This window comes from Gallus gallus, chromosome 5 (assembly GCF_016699485.2).
Source record: "Gallus gallus isolate bGalGal1 chromosome 5, bGalGal1.mat.broiler.GRCg7b, whole genome shotgun sequence".
NCBI lineage: Eukaryota > Metazoa > Chordata > Aves > Galliformes > Phasianidae > Gallus > Gallus gallus.
Window position 1 is genome coordinate 13,990,176 of NC_052536.1, and position 23,421 is coordinate 14,013,596.

General features: G+C 40.5%; 1 protein-coding gene across 23 annotated transcripts in view; it reads right to left on the bottom strand.

Annotated features, from left to right (window-relative positions):
* BRSK1 (BR serine/threonine kinase 1) overlaps positions 1-23,421 on the bottom strand; it is a 299,198-nt gene that overhangs the window by 55,468 nt on the left and 220,309 nt on the right. For 21 of the 23 annotated variants that reach the window (XM_040700868.2, XM_040700867.2, XM_015286608.4 and 18 more), the window contains exons 6-10: positions 17,851-17,884; positions 16,363-16,431; positions 13,268-13,414; positions 5,365-5,396; positions 345-509 (exon numbers count right to left, since the gene is read on the bottom strand). In XM_040700868.2, coding sequence (XP_040556802.1) covers positions 345-509; positions 5,365-5,396; positions 13,268-13,414; positions 16,363-16,431; positions 17,851-17,884 — 447 coding nt within the window. The remainder of the gene's footprint in view (positions 1-344; positions 510-5,364; positions 5,397-13,267; positions 13,415-16,362; positions 16,432-17,850; positions 17,885-23,421) is intronic. The other 2 variants (XM_046941627.1, XM_046941624.1) reach the window with 1 other exon arrangement.

Here is a 23,421-nt window from a genome sequence, read left to right on the forward strand (position 1 = left end):
AGATAAGTAACAATTTGCCAACAAAGGCATATCCAACACAAACAGCAGCACTGATACCTCTCCATTCAGACTGCATGGCCCACCTTTTCATGAAATGACCACATCTGGCAGCAAGAAAAGAGACAGTAACACATCTCCACTGACACATGGTGTTAAAAAAGGCCCAGTGACTTTGTGCTTTCTCCCAGCACTTCACTGGCCACTGGGCAGTCAGAGGGTGAGGCATTGATATAAAGGTCACTCACACCCACAGACATATCAAAGCCATCTCCACTTTTCCCCAGGACAATAAGCACCCCAACCCACAGAGACCCAACTCATATTAAGTCTGAGCAAGTGCTTACTCTTCCGACAACAAGTCCTGTAAGAGTTTATTTCGGTCACGGAAGCAGCCTAACGAGTGCATGCTATCTAACACGTCTGGATCAATATCCTCCAAGGAAGGGAGAGAACGAATCTGCACCTTTCGAGGGATTGGTTGCTCTGGTTCTGGCTCATTCTTACCCCCTCTGCAGAGAGAAGAAGATAAGAGAGAGAAATGGGGGAGGGAAAGAAGAAGAGAAAAGAAACATGAGTTACAAATGAACCTGTACTCTGAAACACAGCCCGCAGCAACAGATGGAAATAGCTTGTTCAATCCCCACTGAGAGACCAGATCTCACAACCAGACAGATACTCTCTTCAGAAGAAACTGCCATGAAGGCTGAGAGTGATCAGCACCTTGTGGATTTGGGTCTTTTTGTGATAAATGCCTGCATTCAGTCAGAAAGGCAGTAGGAACCTCACTTACCAGTGCCCTCATAATTTAAGCAGCTGTTCAGCATCCTAATGCCAAACATTTATAAAACACTACATGATTTTAGAGACACTGTCTCATCAGCCAGACCTCAAGGCTATCAGGATGAAAAGTGCAAGCTGAACAATTCCCTTTCTAAGAACAAGCTGTGAACAAACCCTCGTTTCACCAGTTCTGATTACAACAAGCACTGCAGCCATTTCGTACTTGGAAACTTCCAATGTGACTTAAGACAGCTCACTGCCAAGGTTCCCATTTGACAGACTTCAAAGGATTTGGGGCAAAACCATGCTTTTTATTTACATGCCAAAATATGACAACCTCTGTTTCTCTTCAAAAAAAATTGTGGCCCAAGTGCGATGCCTGAGGTCAGCTGCAAACCTAGGAACACACCATTAGTGGTAGAGCATATTACTCTTCTAAAAGTAGTTAACACAGGCTTCCTTCATAATCCTCTCATTCCATTCACCAGACTCAGGAAATATTGATTATTCGTTGCAATTAAAAGCTCTGGCTACAAGAAACAGGTCAAGATGTCAGGATATTTCTAACAGCCTGAATAATATATATTTCAGGCACCCTGATCATCCGTTGCTTCTGTTTAGCTGGGCAAGGAGCGACTTATGTCAACTCTATCCACCTGAATACTTGAGTTTGGTGTGATGTTCTGTGTGATGTTGAGGTTTTCATATTCTTTGGGTGAGGTCCTCCCTTTCCATTACATGGTGTGAATGTGTGGCAGTTGGGGGTCCAAGCTCCCAGGGTGGACAACAGAAATTGGGAATAGCTAAACTGCATCAAATGGCAGTTTGGACAAAAGCCTTCCTTTCAATACTCACAAGGCTTAAAGTGCTTTAGGCTCAGAAGAAAGCTCTCCAGGTACCTTCACAAGAAAAGTAGCTCCAATTTAAATGTAACCCTAATTTTTCTTGAGTAGGTCAGAAAGGAAGTAAAGTAATAACATACGTAAAAGCTCAAGGTCTCAGTCCCTAAAATACAGCTTCTGATGCCTCTGTGAAGTCTCATAGAAATCTCTACATCCTGAGAAATGATCACATGGTCCTGAAATCTATGAGCTAAATAGGGAAATCTTGTCCAGCCAAAGAAATGTCTTACTCTGTGAGTGCCCTGTCTTCAGAAGGTAACTACTCTGACAGCTGGTTATTACTCAGAGTGTGTTAGGATTTAGCTCCCAGCAGGTAAAAAGCAAAGACTAGATCATAGCTTTGCACAACTAAAGCCAGTGATGACCTTGTCATTAAGATAAATTCTTGCAGGACATACCTTTGGACAGCATCTGAGTGGTTTTGTTTTCTAACGATCTGGAGATCATTTTTAGATGGAACTGACTTTATTAATCATTTATTACATTATAAGCAGAGGTCTTTGAGGTAATTTGAGATGTTAAAAAGAAACTACAGCTTTTGAAAATGCACAGAAAATCCAGGTTTCCTACTAGTTGTCTTAGTCTTTAGTAAGTATCACCTGCAATCATCTTTTATATCCATCAGCTAAGGGGCCATTTCTGGAGAGCACAACTTGTTACCTTCTATGCAATGAAAAGTGGCTTTTCCTTATGCCCAGCACCTGGTCAGCCTCAGACATAGGCAGGAATATTCACACCTACTCATCAGGGACAAGAAAAATCTGAAAAGACGTGCCTCGTCATTTGGCAATGCATTCAGCGCTTCAGGAAATGAAAATCACCAGGTCTGTGCTGTGATTGGCATGCCTGTATTGCCTGTTCCATTCTCAGTCTGGTAGAGAGTGACAAATTTGTTGCATTTCAACCCACATAGACATCAAACAATGTCACCCGATGAATACTGCAAATCACGTATATTTTTTAAAGTCTTGCATGAATGTAATTGCTGCTTTAAAACCCTGCCTCTTTTGTGAGGAATGGTGCATACAATGGATGTGATTCCAGAACAGGGCAGACTTTTTCAGTCTCTCCATGAAATTCTCTCGTGAATCTCATTGAAATGCACATTTACATCAAAGCAAAGTAAAGCAGCACTGGTACCATTGTTCTGATTTTTGTAAATTTGGTATCTTCACAATTAGGGCAATAAGTCAGTGCTACAGAAGTATGTATTTACTGTAACAGATAATTTATTTGCCTTCTTGTTTTATTAAAAAAGAAAAAAGAAGTGAAAACAGCCACTGTTTTTTTTGTTGTTGTTTGGTTTTTTTTTTCTGATTTATGATAACCTGTGATTGAGGTAAAAATAAATGATTTCAATTAAAAAAAGCTTTAAAAGCCTCACTGAATTAATTTGGGTGGGAGAGCAAGAAGAACTGGAGGTTGGTGATGAAAGGTTTCTCTTTGGTTTCCCTTTTTTTTTCAGCTCGTGAATCATCACCTCAACTTTCAAGACCTTTCTGTCTGCTGAGACTGCAATTAATTTTTTCCACAGTTTCACAAAATCCTGAATATTTATTTGAATAATCAAATGAAATGGCTTATCATGTCCTGAGTACAACCTCCAGGTCAGTAGCTTATATACGACAAAGAGTGAAGACTTTACATAGGATAGTAGTTATAAATGAGATAGAGAAAAAATGAAAGAAACGAGCAAAACAGCATCAAACACTTGTAACCACTCCTTCTCTGCCAGCATCAATATTTCCAGGCAAAATGAATGCAAAGAGGCTGTGAAACATTATCAGATGAAAGTAGTGGACTTTTGGAGGTTCTAGGGTTATTCACAGACTAAATTTAGCCAAAGGAGGTTAACTTCCTTAGGTCAATCCATGGCCAGTAGAGAGAGAATGAGAGAGAGGCTCATTTAAAAAGCTATTTTGAGCAGAAACTCTGCTTTAGGCAATCTGAACACTCTTCTGAAGGAGCCTTTCTCTCTCTTCACTGACTGTACAGGGAGTGTAGGGGGAACTAGCTTTTGCAAAACTCAGTTTATAATTATGAGAACAGCATTAGATGCCATTTCCACTGGGGCAGAAACCTGTTCACTGTCATCAGAAGATCTGACCTTCATCAAGAAGTACATGAAAATGTTTATGTCTGCAATAAAAAATATCTGCCTAATTGTGCATGTGAGCCTGAGAATGCTATATTCTGATTGGTGAAAACATGCAGGTAAAAATCTCAAGGATGGTCAGAGTTATAATAAAAGTAATCAACGATATTTAATTTTATTTCCTATTCCACTTCCGATCAAGACACAGAGAAACTGAAGTCAGCTGATTTTGCTCCATGAAGAAACAAAGGGGACCAACTGTCTAGCCTCATGTAAACAGATTTTACTTCTGGAATTTCTTGTCAGACATTACAGGAGAGCTAATTCAGATCTGCAATTGAGAGATCCCCCCTCCATTTCTTCTACACTTATCCACAAGAACTAAACAAACAAACAAAAAAACTGGCAGCAAACAAGACTCAAGTCCTTCTCTGGTTTTGGAAGGTGCCACGTTACCTGGGAACTGCAGAGAAGGTGAAAAAGCCACAGGCAGAGTGCTACAACCATTTCAGGTGAACTAAGAACAAAACGTTATTCTACAAACTGCTGAATGCCCTCGGGTCCTATTGCAGTCAGTGAAGCCAGCAATTGAAAGCTGCCCATAAGATAGATTTAGAGAAAACAAAACAAATCAAAACAAAGGTGTTTCTTTTTCCCGGTGACAGGCTTAAATATCAGTTCATATCATCCTCAAATATTTCCCAAGAGCAATGAGAGGAGGATTATGAAGGTAGGACTTTCCTTATCACCCAGCCAGGGAAAGTGGAGGTATGCTGACACCCAGAAGCATGCATCAAAGTATCATTTCCTTATTTAATATCCTCAGGTTAATTAAGTTATCATGAGTATAAAGAAAAAGATGTTATTTACTTAGGTTTACTGAAATACTGGAAGGGACACACAGAGTGCAAGGTCACTTCTAAAAGCCATCAATCTTCCTTATACCCAAACCACTCGACAGGTGCATTCTTTTCTCACAGACCTCCTGCTTCACTGTCAAGACTGCTGCTTTTAATCAAGTCACAGAGCTCCTCTCACATCAACAGGTTACAAGGTCACAAGCAGCCTCTTAGCTTGCTGTGAAGAAGGAGCAGGGATTTTGAGACAGGAAGTCTCTTGCTCACAGGTGCTTATTTATCAATATAATCATTTTTGTATCTACTTCAGAGAAAAACCAAGATGCCAAGGAGGAACAAGTGAAAGCTTTCTTGTCAAGAAGGTATTACAAGGGATTCTCTGTATCACTTGAAGAGCAAACCAAATATGACTGTTATTGTTTCAAAAATCACGGTCACTTTTAGGTGTATTTTTAAAACAGCAAGCTGCTGGACTGAATAACTTATTTCAGGCAATTGTTAGTCACTGTAAACAAAGTTACTGCCTTGAAGCTAATGAGATGAAATTATACTAGTAGCAGAGGGTAAGAAAATCACATTAGATGCCTTCCCACTCTCTTCCCCTTTTTCCCCTTGTGTGAAATCTGCTCTCAAACTCCACTGTTCTCTCTTCAAACATCCCTAGCATACCAGCTTTCATAACATGATCAATACTGATCGTATGCAAAAGTGAATTTAAAACGTTACTTACATATACCATATGTGTTTCTGAATATGTTCTAGCTGCAAAGAAAAGAAAACAGGAAATTAGTTCTGCAAAACGTAAGAGGAAACTCCATAAGACATCCCCACTCAAGACTTGCCCCTAGTAAGGACCAAGTCTACCACCCCAGAGCTGGACCTATGCAAATGTGAGGAACTTCTCACTGCATAAAGATCACGTTCATCCTCACCCACCCCAGTGTACATGAGGCTATAACTCTGGAAAAGGGAACAAGGCAGGAGCAAATCCCAGGAAAATACATAAGTACAACGCTTCACAGGCAAGTGTTTTGGCTATTTGTTTTTCCCTTCCTACTTCCTTCCCTTCTACAATGCAACTGAAGCTAATAAACTGCTCCCTTCGGTATGTGCATAACCTGACCGTCTACAATAAAAGTTCTTTCCTAGTTTTGTTTTGGAAAGAGCAAGAGAAGGAAAGAAAAACTGAAATAGGTAATATGCATGAAGAAAACAAAGTGTGTACCTGTGACATTCTGCCAAGACCTGTGCTCGCTAGGCTTCACATTTACCATTAAAAAACCTGAAGACCCACTGCAATAAGGTTTCATGTCAGAAAATACTATTTATAGTTCCAGCACCTTGTGTTCAGGTTCAAATTTCTTTTGCTTCCCTCTTTTCTGCTTCGCACACAAGTATTTTATTATGTAATGAAGGACTGAGCAAAGCTTAGCAGTGGCTTTGCCCATTATGTAAAGCAGATGCCAACAAATGTGCTACATGATGACCACATATTTCACAAAGACGGGGGGGAAAAAAAGCAACAGCTTTTTCCAAGAGAAATCCCAAACTGTTCAGATTACAGCAGAACCTTCCTAACCCAGTTATTTTCTGAAGCATTGTCACAACAGAAAAGCAATTTTTATCGATAGCCAAAGATTGTTCATTATGAGGATGATACACTTTCCCTTTATGAAAAACCTTCGTACATGCAGAACAATGTGCACACTCACTGCTAACAGGCTTCTATTTGTGCAACATGCAAGCGAGAGGCAGTGGAGAGCTGGAAGGAAATTCAAGCTATAAGATGAAACCACAGGCCCATTAAACCGGTCTGAAAGAACGGAGACAGCTGTCCTGCTATTACTTTCCACTTCAATTCCAGCATAATGAGAATCCGGGAGCAAAAGGGAAAAAAAAATAACAATAGAGGAATGGACAAACAACAAAATTTCGGAGATAGAAAGTAAGTGTTCACTGCAGAGAGGAGGGAATCAGAGGTCTCTGTACTATGGAACAACAGCTCCTTTCCTGGGAGACCCAGAAGATCTCATGCCTGCTTTATATTAGATCATTTTTAAAGTGAGACAGGGCTTATATCGAAAACAAAGAAACAAGGGAATACAGATTAGGAAAGTTTGACAGAAGGTGAGACCTGTGTGTCCCAACATCATGTGGTTTCCAGTCATGGGAACTCTGGTAGCTGGACTAGAAGAGAGCACGGGGCCATATCTGTCTTTTTTACTGCTCATTTTGGTGTTGCAGTATATGACACAGAACCCCAGACTGCAGGCCTCAGCTCTGACAAAGAGAGCTCCCTTCATCACAGTCTCCCCTATTAAGAAGTCCTTTCACCCCTGCACTACTAAAAGAGGGGCAGAGTATTCAAGATACACTGCCATTTCCCATGAGTGGTTTAATTCAAGAAGATAATGTACATATCTATGCAATCATATCTATCTATGCGCGTTCTCCTGTCAACCTAGAGATGCACTCTTCTTCCTCTTGGTCTTTGCAAGCTGTGGCACAAATAAATTAGAAGAGACTATTCTGTATGCCATTCACAGGGTAGGATTTTAAAATGGTTAGTTATCAGGTGCTTACTACAGCAAGAATCTGCTAAGGAGTGAACCTCTTTCGCTTTGTAAAACCACTCTGTAAGATCACAGAATCCCAGGACTGCTGGGTCCCTCTGGCCCAGCCCTGCTCCAGCAGAGATGCCCAGAGCCAGCTGCTCAGACCCACATCCAGACGGCATCTGGAGATCTCCAAGGATGACACCCCCTCACAGCCTCCCTGGGAAATCTATATCAGTGCTCCGGCACCCACACAGCACAGAAGTGCTGCCTGATGGTCAGAGGGAACCTCCTGTGTGTCAGTTTGTGCCCCCGTCTCTTGTCCTGGCACTGGTTACCTCTAAAAAGAGACAGAGATGCATCTCTGCTCCTTATTTCCTATACACCACATGGAGGGTTAGAGATGTTAATGATTTCAGACAAGATGCAGATGATACAGCTAAGCGATGTCCAAGTCTCTTTCATGCTTGCTTCTTCTGCTGCATTTTCTGTCTCTGCGGGTCACATTTTTCTTTTTGACTGCAATATGCAGAAAAACAGCACTTCATTCTGTAAGTCAGAGAGGGGGAAAAAGAAGGGCCACCAGTTCCTGTGTTAGTCACAGACCCCCTGGGCTCCCTCAGAGAAGATGTCAAAGAGAAATCCCTTCTGCCCATTCCAGCTGATCAACCTCCTCCGAGCCAATGATCCCACAGCAATTGTCTAAAAGAGAATCCCCCTAGCACTTTGATATTCATTTATTTGAAGGTGTATGAGAGCTCTCATGTGAGAACACAATGGCTGTTGTTTACCTACACATCTGCAGTTCCATCCACATCAAAATCATTGCTGTGAAGTACTCTGGGATACCCCAGATATGAATGGTACTCCACAAAACCAATTTCTATTCTGATTCAAATGTAATTGCACTGAAATGTTATTACAAGTGTGTGCTTGCTGCTGCCAACATCTTCACCGCTTTTTTAAAGGTAATTAATTAATGCTTTGTTGCTTTTCATCTGCATTAAAGTGACAGGAGGGTTATGGGAGGGCGATTGGTTTTGACAAGGAGAAGTCTGTATGCTTTTTACTATGCATTGCAGGGGAGGGAGGTACACAGTGGGAGCTAATCTCACTCCTCCTGCCTTCAGTTAAACACAATGTTTAAATGCATGTAAGTGACGAAGGCACTTAACAGTCCTTCCCACAGGGTTCTTCTTGCTGTTTGTACATGAGTTTGCCAAATTTAATGCCATTTTATGGAAGTTGTTAAAATGCTGCTTCCTAACATCCCCTAGCCACCGCAGGCAATTGCCTCATGATGCCATCTCTGAAACAACAAAACATGTTCAGATCCACTGCACATGCACAGTCAGAGGAGAGATTCTGCAAGCTAAAATGCTGCGATAGAAGGAGTCAGGGAACTCCTTCATAATGGTCTTACACAAAAATACTTCCTATACATATTAACCTTGATTACTGAAGTAGCATTGAGGACTCACACTCATAAATCTTTGATGAAAAACTGCACATGCTCATCAGAAAAGGAGGTCTCCTCCCCCAAGGAGCTTACATCTAAATTCTAAGACAGGGAACAACAGATGGAGACAGACAGGCAGATGGAAAACAAGACAGTGCGGTCTACATCCTCAGCACTGATCTCAGCAGAGTGGTTGCCAACCTGAAGAGTTCTGACCTGCAGAAAAACTTTCTCATAGTCCAAAGACAAGGGTGAGGGCTTCTTAGCTTGAACTCATGTCAGGTTTCAAACTTCCCTGTCCAGAAAATGACCAGTTGCAAACCCATCTGTGCACTAGATCAACCTACATCTCAGATAAATCTTCAGTCAGAAGATTCTCTAGTCTGAGTTTTAACCCACTATATAATGTCAAGATACAGGCTTTTCCTGACCAAAGCATTCAAGCTGATAGCACAAACAACAGCAGGAGAACCATCACCTCCATCAGTAGCAGCAGCCATACTATAGCAGCCTCCAAGGGACCTCAACAAGGGCAAGGTATCGCTGTGCTAAGTGCACATCGTAAGGATAGGCCTGTGGCTACAAAAAGCTTACAGCCTATGTACATCAACTGGACAACTGCCTCCTCTCCACAGGTGGTGAAGTAAGACAATATGAGTGATGTGATAGGCACCTTACCAAAAGACCTAGAAAAATGAAGGAAGCAGGATCAGTTTTCCCTCAGTTGTTTTTTCTGTCGTGCTTTAGAAGTTAAAAAGCAATAAAGATAATATCATCATAGCATACATTAGACTCCAGGAAACAAACAAACAAACAAAAGAACAGCAGAGAGGAGACTGAAAATTTGGGTAATTTCACTTGGCTAATATTTCAGCCTTAACATCTATGTGGACATCCAACACAAGTCATTTTATTCTTGAGTAAAATGTCAGCACTGAGAACAATAACAGCTTTATCACAATCCCTTGTTCTGCAATAACTGATCTGCTCTCATCCTACTTGCTGTATATACACACTTTTGACAATGTCCACTGTTCTTTAGCAGGAAAGTGGACCAAAGCTCCTTGCTTCTCCTCCTTGCCTTTCTGTTTCTGTGGAAGAAAATGGCAGACAATGCACATGGATTCCACCACAGGAACTGCAATTCTCCACTGCAGAGATGCTGAGTCATTGGAAACCTCCGAGGAAAACACATTTGCCTTTCAAAGTGCACATAATTGAAAGGAATCATATCCTGCAGTACTGCAGGCACCGGGAGCTCTCACTGTCTTCCATAAGCCTTACTAAAGCTAAAACTAGTTCACTTTTCCCTCCTGACACTATGCTAGAAAGCTGTCCCCACATCCCATTGACAGGACTAGAATACTTTCCTCATTTCCAGTCTAGTTTCATGTAAGGCTATTTGACTTACATTTGTTTTTGTGCCAGTATCTTCCTTCAGTTTAAACCTTCTCTCCCTGGTAATTACCTCCAGTGCATATGTGGATGACTAGTACATTCTCTCTCAGACATCATGTAGGTAGACTAAGTCAAGCTTTTTTAGGCTGTGCTATTCAGAGAAACTCACTCCAATTCCAACCGCCTCAGCATTCATCCTTTGCAGTACCGCCTGTTTGATTTAATCTTTACTGAGCATGGGCAATCAGAAATACCACACCCAGCAGTTAGGGGCTCCTTCTACTGAAAGAAAAGCATTGATTCTTTTACCTAAAGCATGCTTAGCTGAACAAGCCTAGTAAAGGGTAGCAGTCAGGCACATCCGACTATCCATCCTTCAGACTACATAATACACGGTGAATGTGAACCTTATTTCACTAAGACATAATGAAGTCCTCATTCTATAAATGAATCATATACAACAAAACGTAATGCCAACTTCTTAAGGCAGGAAAGGGCCAGCAACAATACTTCTGAGTGCCCTCCCCTCCATTAATTGTCTCAAGCTGTAACACTGAAGCCGAATGATGACAGTTGAACGTAAAAGTTAGTTCTGTTTTTGTTGATCATTTTAACAGATGGACTGGGGAAGGTGTGGGTGTACTGTGAAATGGCAATTACTGCAGTGGGGGAAATGCAGTTGGATGAAAAGGAAAAAAAGATACTCATGAAAAAAAGAAACAAAGCAGAGTAGGGAAGAGAAAAATAGAAGAAGAAAACTCCTAGTGACCTTATAATGACTATATTTTTCTACTGAATTCACCAGTGAGATACTGAACAAATGATCAGTACATCGGCCCTTATTGTACCCAAGCCACAATTTTGCTTAGATTTCTTATATAAATATCAAATTGATTCAAGTGAGAAATTTTCTAGGAATAGAGGCTTCCAAATAAACCCATACTTATATCCTCTTTTTTTTTTTTTTTTTTTTTCCGCAGGACACAGCTAAAATAGAATTCAGATCTCTCCTTGAAGTGAATTACATATTCCTAGATCCTGTGCAGTAAACAAAGAGCACCATTCTGCCTGGCGCTCTAAGTAACCAGAACGCTAACAGCATAGAAAGGAAAGTGTGACAGCAGCAGGGACAGCAAACCAAGAGATCCTACAGTAATGAAAATAAGATTGCTTCTAGTAACAAAGAGCTATTCTTTTTCCTCCTAGCCCTCAGCTCTTACAAGCATTTTATTTCAAATTCTTATTCACAATCCACTGCTGAGAACTTGTCAATAACAATTTGATCCTTTTTGTTTTGTTTTGTTTTGTTCTGTTTTTCTCCCTCAGGAAATAAGAGCTTCTTTTTATCAAGAAAATGGGGGGATCACTACGGGACCTTGATTTACCTTAATGTTTTTCTCTCTTGTGCGTGTACAGTCTCTGCTGTATCACACAACTTCAAACCTTCAGGCAGTATTAAGAAATTGGAGTGTTCTCTGGCAAAATTAAATCCTAACAGTTTGAAGAAGATCTGATGTCTGATGATCTGTGCTCATTGGCATACTCAAGCCATCTGCACTAAGATCTTTGAGAGAAAAATAAGAACATTTCATCTGTTCTGTATCGTGCTTGTTTCCTGAGCAAGAGCAGCAGTCGATGTGTCTGGGAGTCAAAAAGCAGCACACTCATCATTCAAGGTCTAATCTATCCACCTACTGTGGCCCCTCCCCTCTGTTGCCTTATTGCCTTGTTCTAGTCAGTTTGTGAGGTAGGGGACACTGCTGAATTTACATTATGGAAAAGAAACACATAGGGAGTGGCTTAGTGACTTGGTCATAGAGAACAGCTCTCAGGTCTTAGGATACAGCCCTTGCCTCTGCAGCATTCTGTCCATGAAAATATTTGGAAAAAATAATTGTTTTCATTCTTTCTTTAAAAATCTAATGAAAAGGGGCCTTTTAAGTGCCTAATATATATATTTGCTTTCATATCAGTGCTATTCCTTCACTGCAGTGTCACAGCTACTAGGTTTGCAAGGGTAAGGATACCAGTAATACCATGAAGAACTTCTCATCTACATCACCAAACAGAATATGACCTCGTTTTGTAATGAACAAAATAAAAACCTGGCTGCAGCTGTCAGAGAGTTGTAAAGGGAGTTTAAGTTCACTTTTTAGCAGACAGGTGCCTGCATCCCAAAAGCACCATCACAGCTGGTGAAGACTGATGCTGTTGTTAGCAATCTCAACAGAGAGGCCAAGAGCTGATCTGAGAGTTTATTTATAAATATTTTAGCAGACTGAAGAACCAGGAGGAGTTTTAAATTTACATTTCTTTATACATACTCCCACTCAGAATCTGTGAGCTTAGTAGATCTGTATAAAATCATCACCAGAGCCTGACAATAGGATTTACAAGGGCAATGTAGCCATAAAGGCTGAAGCCTCCACTGACAAGCAGGCAAGATTGCTTTCCAAAATGATTTTAACTGCTAATTTTTTTTAATTCCCCCAAACATTAACACAGCGTTAATGAAGGAAACAATCACTACACAGTGCTCATCCATGCAGGATCTCTGTCGTAGCGATGGGATATATCCTAGCTGCAAACATGTAGTGCTGAATGCCTGGAGCTCAGCACTCTGGGCCTAATCGTGCTCAGGACCACAGGGCACAACATGAAACAGCAGACTAGAAGGCACCTCCTCTGAAGGCTGCTAGAGGATAATGCAGAGCACGCATAGCACAGAATACAATGCAGCTGTGTGGCTTGAAGTGAGAAGTCACACTTTTGTCAGAAATGTAAAAAGAGCGTACTGTGTTTAACAGCAAAGCATCAAAGAACAGTCCAAATTGTTTTGACCTTCAAACAATTACATCACGTCCCTGACAAACTATCACAGCCACCAGGAGAGCCAGACTAACCAGGCAGATTCCAAAATGTGCTAATGGGTCAGTAGCACTGTGATCAGATTATGAAGGAGTCATTCTAAATGCCCACTGGAGCATATGAGGAAGAATTATGAAGATAGGGAAGCAACACAAAGGTAATCTGGCCCCATCATTTAAAAGGGAAGGCAACTGACGTCTTTCCAAAGACTCCACCAGCTTCACTCATACTTTGCTCAAGAGGAAATGCACAGGAATGGCAGTAAACCAAATTACCTTAGTTAGTCAGCTGTAACTGCAATGAGGTGACAAACAAAGCCTTGATCACATGACTTACAGCAAATGCTTCCTTACCGTGAGACGTTTCGAGGCATCCACTTCAATCATCCCCCGCAAGAGGTTCTGACAGTCCGGAGGGATAAAATGTGGCATGTGGAACACTCCACGTTTCACCTTCTCCAACAGCTGCCGCAAGTTGTCGTCATCGAACGGCAGGGCACCCTGCAGGGATGTGACGGATTTGTGGATGGGAGAGAGCAGGGAAAGGGAGTTGGAGAGGGCAAAAGGAGAAAAGCCAGGATAAACACAGTGAGAGAAAGGGAATGTCAGCTCATAATGAAGTATTATAATAAGTGAAACAATCTTTTCATCCACTGAAAATAAATAATTTCTTAATGCTGCTGTATTTTCTCCAACATAGGGAAAAAGCAGAGGATACAGGGGTTTTTTTTTATTAAACCTTTAATTAGAAAATGACTACCAGTATAAAGCATCATACATAATATGAAATTGCCTTTCCAGGCAAATTCAGCAAAGATGCATGTATTCAGTTAAATTCAGCTCAAGCTTTTGATCTGCTGGTGCTCCTCCTGGGCACACTTTCACTGCAGCAATGTTTATCCTTTCCTTACTTTTAATCTTCCTGAGACACATTTATTGCAGACATTGGAAAAGAAGTGAACAGCATTTGAGAGACTTTCAGTGAAGAATATCCTCTTTCTGATGGAGCAGAGGAATGACACAACTGAAAACACCCCAACCAACATTAGCCCTTTGGAAGCAGCAGACGTTCTACCTGGTTAATGTACTCCACCCAGTTCCCATGCTGCAGTCAGGTCATCAGTCCCTATTGCTTCCCTACTGCAGCTCACTTACATGAGTAGCTAGAGATTTTTTTTAGCTCAAATTTCATTATGAGTAGATCATCAGCTAGCCACAAAAAGCAGCAAAAAGCCTATCCTTGTTGCAAGGACAAAAAGGAAGAAGGTAGAAATTTTTAGGATGACTCCACTGACTGAAGCCAGTATCCTTTTATAGCAAGTATGCACCTTCCTTGATATTCTCACTTCCCTCTTTCACTACGTGCTGAGCTTCCTTGGCTTCCAGGAAAGGTTGTGGGAAGTTGCAAGCTGTCAGCTGCTGTGATAATGAAGCTTGCAGTTGTTAGTGCTGGCACTGTTCTTACTACAGTGAGTGCTGCATCTGTATCAGCAGGCCTGTGTCCATGGTTTACTGAGACCAACAGTTTAATTTTACAGAAGCCTTGGAAAGTCTACCTGATGGCAGCAACTACTGGATGCTATTTAGTGTTGTTCATTCAAGCAGCCATGAAGAAAAGCCTCCTTGTCTTCCACAACCAACCTCTTGAGTTCCCTACTTTTTTCCTTATGGTTCCAGACTTACGGGAAAATCAATTCCAATAGTTCAGTACTTTGGCTAACACAATTTAATCCATGATGAAGTCAGCAAGGCTGCTTTGTGGCATTTCCTGAAGGTAACAACAACAGCTCTTTTATTACCACCACCTGTTATTACAGCTTGAGACTTTTTGCAGGGTTTTTGCTGACATAATTAACTGGAGAGCTCTGCACTCTCTGTCAATAATAGACTCATTTCAGTCATTTTGCAGGCTTCTGTATATACGTAGAAACAGATGAAGATGCTTCCCAGCAACGGAGGGACACCAAATTTTGACATAGAAGCCATCTAAAAAGGAAAAGTCCACTCCTACATTTCCCAATCACCTTGCTAACCTCTCTTGCCTTTTCTTACAAACTCAAAATGTCATAGTAGGAGCTCATTTTATAACTACTTTATCACCCATGCAAATAGTTGGTTAGGAGCAAGTGATACTTGGTGGGACAGGTAGAACTTTTCCAGTGCAGCACTGAGGTAAAAAAAAAAAAAATCTCAAATTTAAAAATGTAAATGAATGATAATAACTAAAAATAATAAAATCGGTTAAGGAGAATTAAAGCATCGTACTCAGAATATTACAAGATATTTAAATTCTAACCATTAAAAAAATGATCAGGGATTTTTTTGGAAAAAAATATACTTTGTAATAAATATAATAAGTATTTTAAGCCAAAACTATGAAGAGAATCTAACTTCAACATTTAGTTTAATTGAACAAGTGCTTCTGTCAAAATAAAGCATTTAAGTGAAGAATTAGTAACGGAGTATACTAATAAAAGTAAAAGGACATCAAAATTTAGCTTCAGGCCTCTTGTTTTTATAACTGTAGATCATCACTTAAACTATTACAAATATAAAATAACGTGCATTAAATCTATTCTCACATATGCCGTTAATTCTGCACACAGTAATGTCATGCTTATATGAGCATATATTTGTATTTTCCTACACTTTACCATGGGAATTGATAACAAATGCCAAACCTACTTGCTTTCAGCTGGACATCCAATTATTGTATATTTGGGAATGTTATATTATGCTGTAAATCAGAATAAATTTCACAGAGAATTGAAACTTTGATCAAAAGAAGGATAAGTTACAAGATCCTACATTTTGAAGACTATGAAAAGTACTCCGAGTGAGCCAGATGGAAACTAATTTATACTTGATGCTATTGGCTCAGTTCTGCATTCTCTAGTGAACCAAATTAAAATATAGCCCAATATTTGCATGAAACAAAATTGTTGCACTCAAATCTTCTCCTGATACAAGATTACAGTTAATGTATGCATATGCTTATTGAAATGTATATATACATACAGCAGAAAAAAACCAAACACTTGCTGAAACCAGCCAGGTTTAATCCTGTGGAGGGCAATAATTTCTGTATCTTGAAGTGGCACACCTTTTTAGGTCAAAAAATTCAGTGTGCTTTGAATGGGGCTCTTTGAAGTGCTGCAGCATTACAACACAGCAAATGGTATTTATGGAGGCAAGTCTTTGACACTTGTCTATGTTCTCATGTGCAGGGCAGCCGCATTTCAAAGCAGCAGTGAAATATTCTACATGCTTTTCCTCTGGGACTAATGTAGAACTAAGAGGAAAGGATGCAGTTGAGAGATACAAAAATAGGAGAACTAAAAAAAAACCTATCTGCACATGATGTCAATAGAATCACCATTAAATACAGCAGCGTTTTTGAATTTTTCTTTCTTTTTTTTTCTAAGGATAGAGCAAGGAAGATGACTCACCACTAGCAACGCAAACAAAATGACTCCACAGCTCCAGACGTCTGCTTTCCTTCCATCATACTTTTCTCCCTGTACAGCAATGACACAGAGACTCAAAAATGTGCTCACTAGTAAATGAATTCATTATCCTCGAAGAACAAGAGAGGGGAGAATAGGAAACCACACATTTTGATCCCACCACCTGCTTCCCAAGATGGCTTTTCCAACCAGGAGGGCAAGACACAGCCCATTAATTGTTTTTTGTTTTTGTTTTTTTGTATGAACAGCAGTTTACATTTATCTAGGTTCTGCAAGAACAGGGTCAGAAGTAGGAAACAGAGCAGGAATGGCTGAGGACTGGAAACTTTTTAGTAGTGATCCTGAAACAGAGGTGGAGGCGCATTAAGGGCATCAAGAATGTGTTTTTCTCCTCCCTAGTTCTTCAGGGAGCTTGCCATCAGTCACATTATTTGTGAACTCATAGTATTGGCTGGACAGTGTCTTCTGTATGCATGTTTGCTTTATACTAGTGATATGCTTCAAAAGGGTGATACGCTCCTCTTGTAAGACCCCATTTGCATTCAGTTCTAAGGTCCCCAACCTAAGGAGGACATAGACTTGATAGAGTGGGTCCAGAGGAGGCCAGAAGGATGAACGGAGGGCTGCAGATCCTCTCCTACAAAGACAGGCTGAGAGTTTTTCAACCCAGAGGTGAGACCTCACTGCAGTCTTTCAGTACCTAAAGGGAGTTTACAGGAAAGCTGGAGAGGAACTCTGCCAGGGAGTTTTATAGAACAAGAGATAATGCTACATTTAGCTCAGATATAAGGAAGAATTTTTTTTATTGTAAGGGTGGTGAGGCAGTGGAACAGATTACTCAGAGAAGCTGTGGATGCTCCCTCCATGGAAGTGTTCAAAGTCAGGTTGGATGGAGTTTCAGCAGCCTGGTCTAGTGGGAGATGTCACTGCCCATAGCAGGGGACTTGGAAATAGATGATCTTTAAGATCCCTTCCAACCCAAACAATCAAAAAAAATATTAAATAATAAAAAAGGACATCTAAAAAAAGGGGGAGAAACTTGGCCACTGTGATATTTAATGCTTATTTTAAGAAGACAAAAGGAAGAGTAGGGGGTAAAGGATAGTTGCTATTGTTTAAAAGAAACCAGTATCGCTGACAGCCAACTCCAGTTCTGCTGAAATAATGACAGCTACACTGTGGAAACTGCATAGGTGTCTACAGTGGAAAGACCAAGTTAAATGAGGCTACTGCTTTTCTGTCTGATAACATGGTACAAAGGTATTGTGAGAACAACACAGGATTATTTCCCTCAGGTGGCTGATGTGGCTTGATTCAGGGCTGAACCAAACAACCAAAGCCATAGCTATGTTTATTCTCTCCTTTCCCATGCTGTCTGTCTTGGACAGATTTTCTGTAGAGAGGGTCTGTTTGCACACATGCAATTAGTGACACCTTAAAGAAAACATACACTGATTTTAATCAACTTACCCGGATAACTTCAGGGCAGGCATAATGCGGTGATCTGAAACACAAAATAGCGAGATGAGCATGTATTTATGAACTATTTGCATTTCCACTTTGCTTACCAGAATCAGGATTGGCTCATCTACACAGAAAGCAAGTTTGCAAAAACAGCCCTTTTTATTACATAAATGAGAATATATTTCTCAGACAAACTCAGAAGTGGTCAACAACCAGCATAATTCAAAATTCAATGGCCCTAATATGAATTTCTTAAAAGGAATGGAAGGCATATTTTGTGATTATAGAAAATTCCAGCCTATTACTTTCACTTGGCCACATGCATAACTAGAAGGAAGGCACATGCTGTAAGGACTTTTAGGGGGAAAAAACAATAAAAATGTTTTCAGAGCCAATGCATGTATCTCCAAACCGTATCTTGCACCTCTTCTGCTGAGTGCTCGCAATTACTCCAGCAGTCATAAAAGCTGCCAGTGTGTGATTTCAACATGCTACTTATTTTTCTTAAAAGAAAAACAACAGCAAAACACCACACAAAAAGGATGGACAACAGTACCGTTACCTTTTGAGCTAATATATTCTCTTCACATCCTTCCACCCATCTATCTCTTCCTTGATTCTTGGCTGAGAATAGTTAATTACTTCAACTTGCCAGGTAATCATTTTAATTCCCAAAGATTATAGCCACGGCTATTTATTTTTATAGCCCTCATTAAAGTAACTTGACAAGTAAAAGGGATGCAAACTGTCTGAGACCTGTGTGCAAATCTCACCATTGTTTATACTGACACCTCCCAGCAGTCCCTGAGCCTGTCTTCATTTGTGCATTTGTTTCTTGTGACAAACACAATCATGGCTGGGCAATACCTGTCTCACAAAGTAATGAGCAAAACAGAAGCACAGTGAGGTTAGCTTTGTGCTAGGATGCTACTTTAATGCCCAGTGAGACAGTCCATTAATTACCTCTCCATACACATTACACTTATGGTAAAATATCATCCTGAGTGCATGGCACATCTGATTTGCTATCACAGCTTTTGGCAGACTGTGATAATACACTCAGAGTACAACTAGAACTGCAGCTACCTTGAATACAAAGCTTAAGCAAGGAGAGATTAAATATAACTGATCCCTCACAAACTTTGGGAAAGGTGGGACTTGGAAGTTTAGCTTACTATCTAATAACACTTCTTCTTTAAAAGGCTATCACAGGTATTATGACCAAGCCTATGCATTCAGTAATGACCCCAGGTCTTAATTTAGACCTGATTTTATAAACCTTGAAAGGCCTATGAAGACAAGAAATGTCTTGCCTTGAAGAGCTGGATGGAGTTGACCTTTGGATGCTCTAGGATTCTGGTAAGAAAGTACTTGAGCCTGGTGGGGAGGACAGACCACTGGGCTCTTTTGGCAGCTCTGTCTCTGGCAGCCACAGGAACACAGATGAATTATTAAAAGCTGCTGCTGGCCACAACTGGTTGACCAGAACCTCATCATAAGTCTGCTGCTCTGACTAAAACAAGAGCAACACCACTGCTGCTTTCCTACCTCCCAGAAATTTGCAACTCCAACACAGAGATTTCAGAATTTGTGACTGCAGATGCTGAGGTACACAACCATCTTGCAAATATCCTTGAGAAGAAGAATGTAAGTGTTGTGAAGACCACAAGATGGGCAGACACCCAGTTAGGAATCTCAGTAACAAATGCACCTAAAGCATTTTACTCCGCTGATGTCTGTTGAGTGTAGTGGAGTCTGAGAGGTGTATTTCAAGACACTGGTGAAATTCTGCTAAAAACTAATGGAATGGGTGGAGAAAATGTTACAATAAATAATTTCAACAAGTTGGATTGATTCAATCATTCAACAGCTGCACTGCAACTGCCCAGAGAGCACACATTTCTGGCATAGCCACTCTGAATTCCTGCCAGCACACACTATCAGGATATCTGTAGCACTGTCTTGGCAAACAGCTCTAAACAGGTTCCTTTGGCCAGCCAGGAATCTGTAGAAAACTCATTTCCATGCTGCCAATCACAAAGGACCTTCAACTGCTTTAAAGAGAAAGCTAAAATTTAATAAAAAATCTATTTATCTTTCTATAAAGTCCTGAGTATTTCTTTGGCTCTTATCAATAATTATTCAATATTCAGTATATTCCCTCCCTCTTCCCCTAGGCCATCTCCTCATCTTTCAGCTACATCTCTGTGCAGCAAAAGCTACAATTTGCCCTTGATAATAAATAAATATACGGCTCAGAGAGATTAAGAAGCAGCTGCTGCCTCTGGGTACTGCTGCAAAAAAGCCCTAATGTTGGCAGTGTTTATTTCAAGGGTGATGTTGATTTTCCCGGGCTAGTCTGCCTGGAGCAGGAAGGGCTCTCTGAATGGTCATTCACAGCTGTAACTCTTGGACACAGGAAATCTTAACAGATCTTGCAGGCCCTTAGCAAAGCATTTACGTGGGGCTTCGACCAGAGGAAATAATCCGAAGTGCAATGGGGAAAACCACTACAAGTCCAGACAGGGGTCATGCAATCAGAGAGATGCATCTTTGATGCATCTATCCTGAATCTCATCTGAAAAACTAGACAAGTAGGTTTTGATCTTGACACATCGACACAATAAAGCTAGAGCAGATCTGAGACAACCAGTGCTGTATCTTCAGTGCAGATGTGATGTGCCTCTGATCTGTGCAAGCAATTCTGACCTCCTGTCTCAGTACATACGTAAGAGAGACCTGCATAGTGCACAGATAAACCTACTGCCTGTGTATGGTTTATGCAACAACCGCTTTTCCAGAGAAGGTTGACGAGGGAGAAGAGGGAGAGCTGTGCTGTACAATCCTGCTCTATAAAGTGACAGATCATGTACTGCACTTCCTGACGGGTCCCTTTAAAGATGAATCTCCGTGCTTATGTACTTTGGATCCATGTCTTAAGAAGATACTACTTGGGGAAGAAAAATGCTTCTCTGTCGCTCTTTACACCTCACAGCTGGAGGCAGTATTTCTGTAGAGAGGGAGGAAGAAGTCTTGCTCTCTCTTTGCTTGAAGATACCTTTACAAAGGAGATGCACTGAAGCCCTCTTGTGTCTGGCTGTTTTTGCTGTTGCTCAGATGCTAGAGCCCCTTCTTCCCCCCAAGTTAACTGCTATCTCTTAGCTGGCTTTTGGAGACAGAAGCCACCCTCTAGAGCAAAAGAATGCCTGTGTGGAACACTGCACTGGGCAGCAAAGGGTTGAGATGAAGGGGAACGTGAGAGGAGCAGAACAACAGGGAAAGGGAATTCTTCACAAGGATGCATGTTAGAGCATCCTGTGGGGAAAGCGACAGCCACAGATCACACAGCAAAGTAACGCAGGAAGGGACTGAAGAAACAGTTTGAGGAGCAGCGGGTAGTTCAGGCTTTAGTGAAGGCAGTAACTGCAGGTAGGGCTGTAATTAAAGTAGTAGCTGTAGTTAAGGTTGAGTGCTATTTTGCAATTAAAGCTTCAACTCAGTCATTTAGCACTATATGAGAAAACTCAGCATCTAGCCCTCAGCCATCTTACAGCTGTTTACTCCTCAAGCACAAGTAGACTTTCTGTGAATTTGCAAATCAGTTCATTAATTAATGTATGAGTTCAAATTATTAGGACTTAGATCCTTTAAGAGATCTTCATTTAAAAATTGAAACAGATCCCTCTATTAAAAGAGCATAAAGAATGCAGAGTGCAGTACTCAAAAGCAAAGCCTGAATAGGCTATGCTGTGCTCTGTAGATAAGTGAGCATGAGGCAGTGGGTCTGTCCACAATTCCTCTGGTTCACTTTTGCAGAGGTTGGAAAGTCAGTGGTCAGGTGAGGGAGGTGTGGTGCTATGAAGGATAACGTTGTGATGAGGCAGTTGGTTGACAAACTGGAGAACCAAGCTTCCAGTGCCTGCAACATAGTCCTGTGAATGCAAATGAAAAGGTGCTTTAAACTGAGATGTTCACAGCTAATTGGAAACTGCATGTTCCCCTGTTTTTGATGTAGTTAATATCTGTAAGCTTAAAATACTGTGATGAAAATCCTACCTAGCATCCACAGCAAGGCTCAGATGTGGCGAGAAGAAATTTTGAATGGATCCATAAAACAAAGGATGAGAATAAATTAAACAGATGCTTATCCAAAAAACCTCACACCATAAAAACACCAAATGAGACAAAGATTTGGAGGAAAAAAACCTGTATAAGCTCGTAATTAATGAACTTATCCCAAGGTAGATGCATATTTTGGGACCAAGTTAATTTTATACTTGTAATCTAAAAAGTAGCATATCTTAAATTCTCAGCACTTCATTTTGCAGACTTAAAGCTCTTTTAATGTACCTTGAAATGTATTACAGGTAAGGCTTATATTAGCACTTATTAATAAGGTTCTCTGATATTTCCTTCCATAATCCTCATTTTAAATTGCTTATGACTTACTACCAGTTCAACAACTCAGAGATTTTCTTTTCTGTTTGTCTGCTTCAGACGGGTTTCATCTTTGTGCCCACTATTCAAATCTTATTTAAATTCAATATGCTTTTCCCATAAGAAGTGAAAATTTCTAGCATCCTTAAAAGTGAAAGAAAAATGTGATGATTTATTCACATTCTCTGGAACAAAAATGTATTCAAACACAACCGCTAGAAAAAGGGAAGATTGCATTTACTAATGGAAATCCTCTGGAGAATCAGGATGAAAATTCAACCTGTATTGGCAATGCTTCACAGATCAAGTTGGTTTTTTTTTTTCCTAAAACTGATAGTACAAGTTGTGTTGTACTTATGATAGTACTGTTGTGACTGAGGTTGTCACAAAGTACCAACTTTAAAAAGCAGAACCTCTTCTGAGTGCACAAATAACAGGAGTTAGATCTGAGACTGAGAGCTGGGAAAACCACGTAGGGGAAACCAGAGCTGGAATATAGTGAAAAAGAGAAAAGAATCTGGGACATGGGACCAAATGTGAAGCAGAAAGGAGTAGGAGAAGTTGGCAGGACTGGAGTGGAGTGGAGAACAGGGAAAGAGATGGGAACAGAGTGCAATGGAAACTCCTGGTGAGATGGGATAAAAATTACTAATTCTGGCACTTTCTAATTTTAAGAGCCTAAATTTGCAACACTAACAATATCTGAATCTGGACATTTGCATATGTTTTAGATAACATGCACACATTTGTATACACAACTCTATAGAAGAGAAAGAATATGTGCAGCATCATGCCTTGACATTAAATTAGAAACGGTGCTTGGACACTGAGGTTTACATCAACTGAATTTCACTCTTCTGAATTATCTCATCACAGGTGTTGTGATAGACTGAATACAAGAGGTAAGCAAATTAGGAGCCTGATGATCTCTGTTAGCATTTCTAACAAACACACTGTATTGGGTATTACAGATATCCTGAGCTCAAAAAGAGACAGTAATCAATTCCAATGAGAATCACAGAATCACAGAATTGATGAAAATGTTGTTGGTGTTTTTTTTTCTTTGTTCTGATGTACATGGGCAGCTGGTGGGTCTACAGAGTATAGCCAGCATTTGCTAGGGAGAACTGAGAGCAGAGG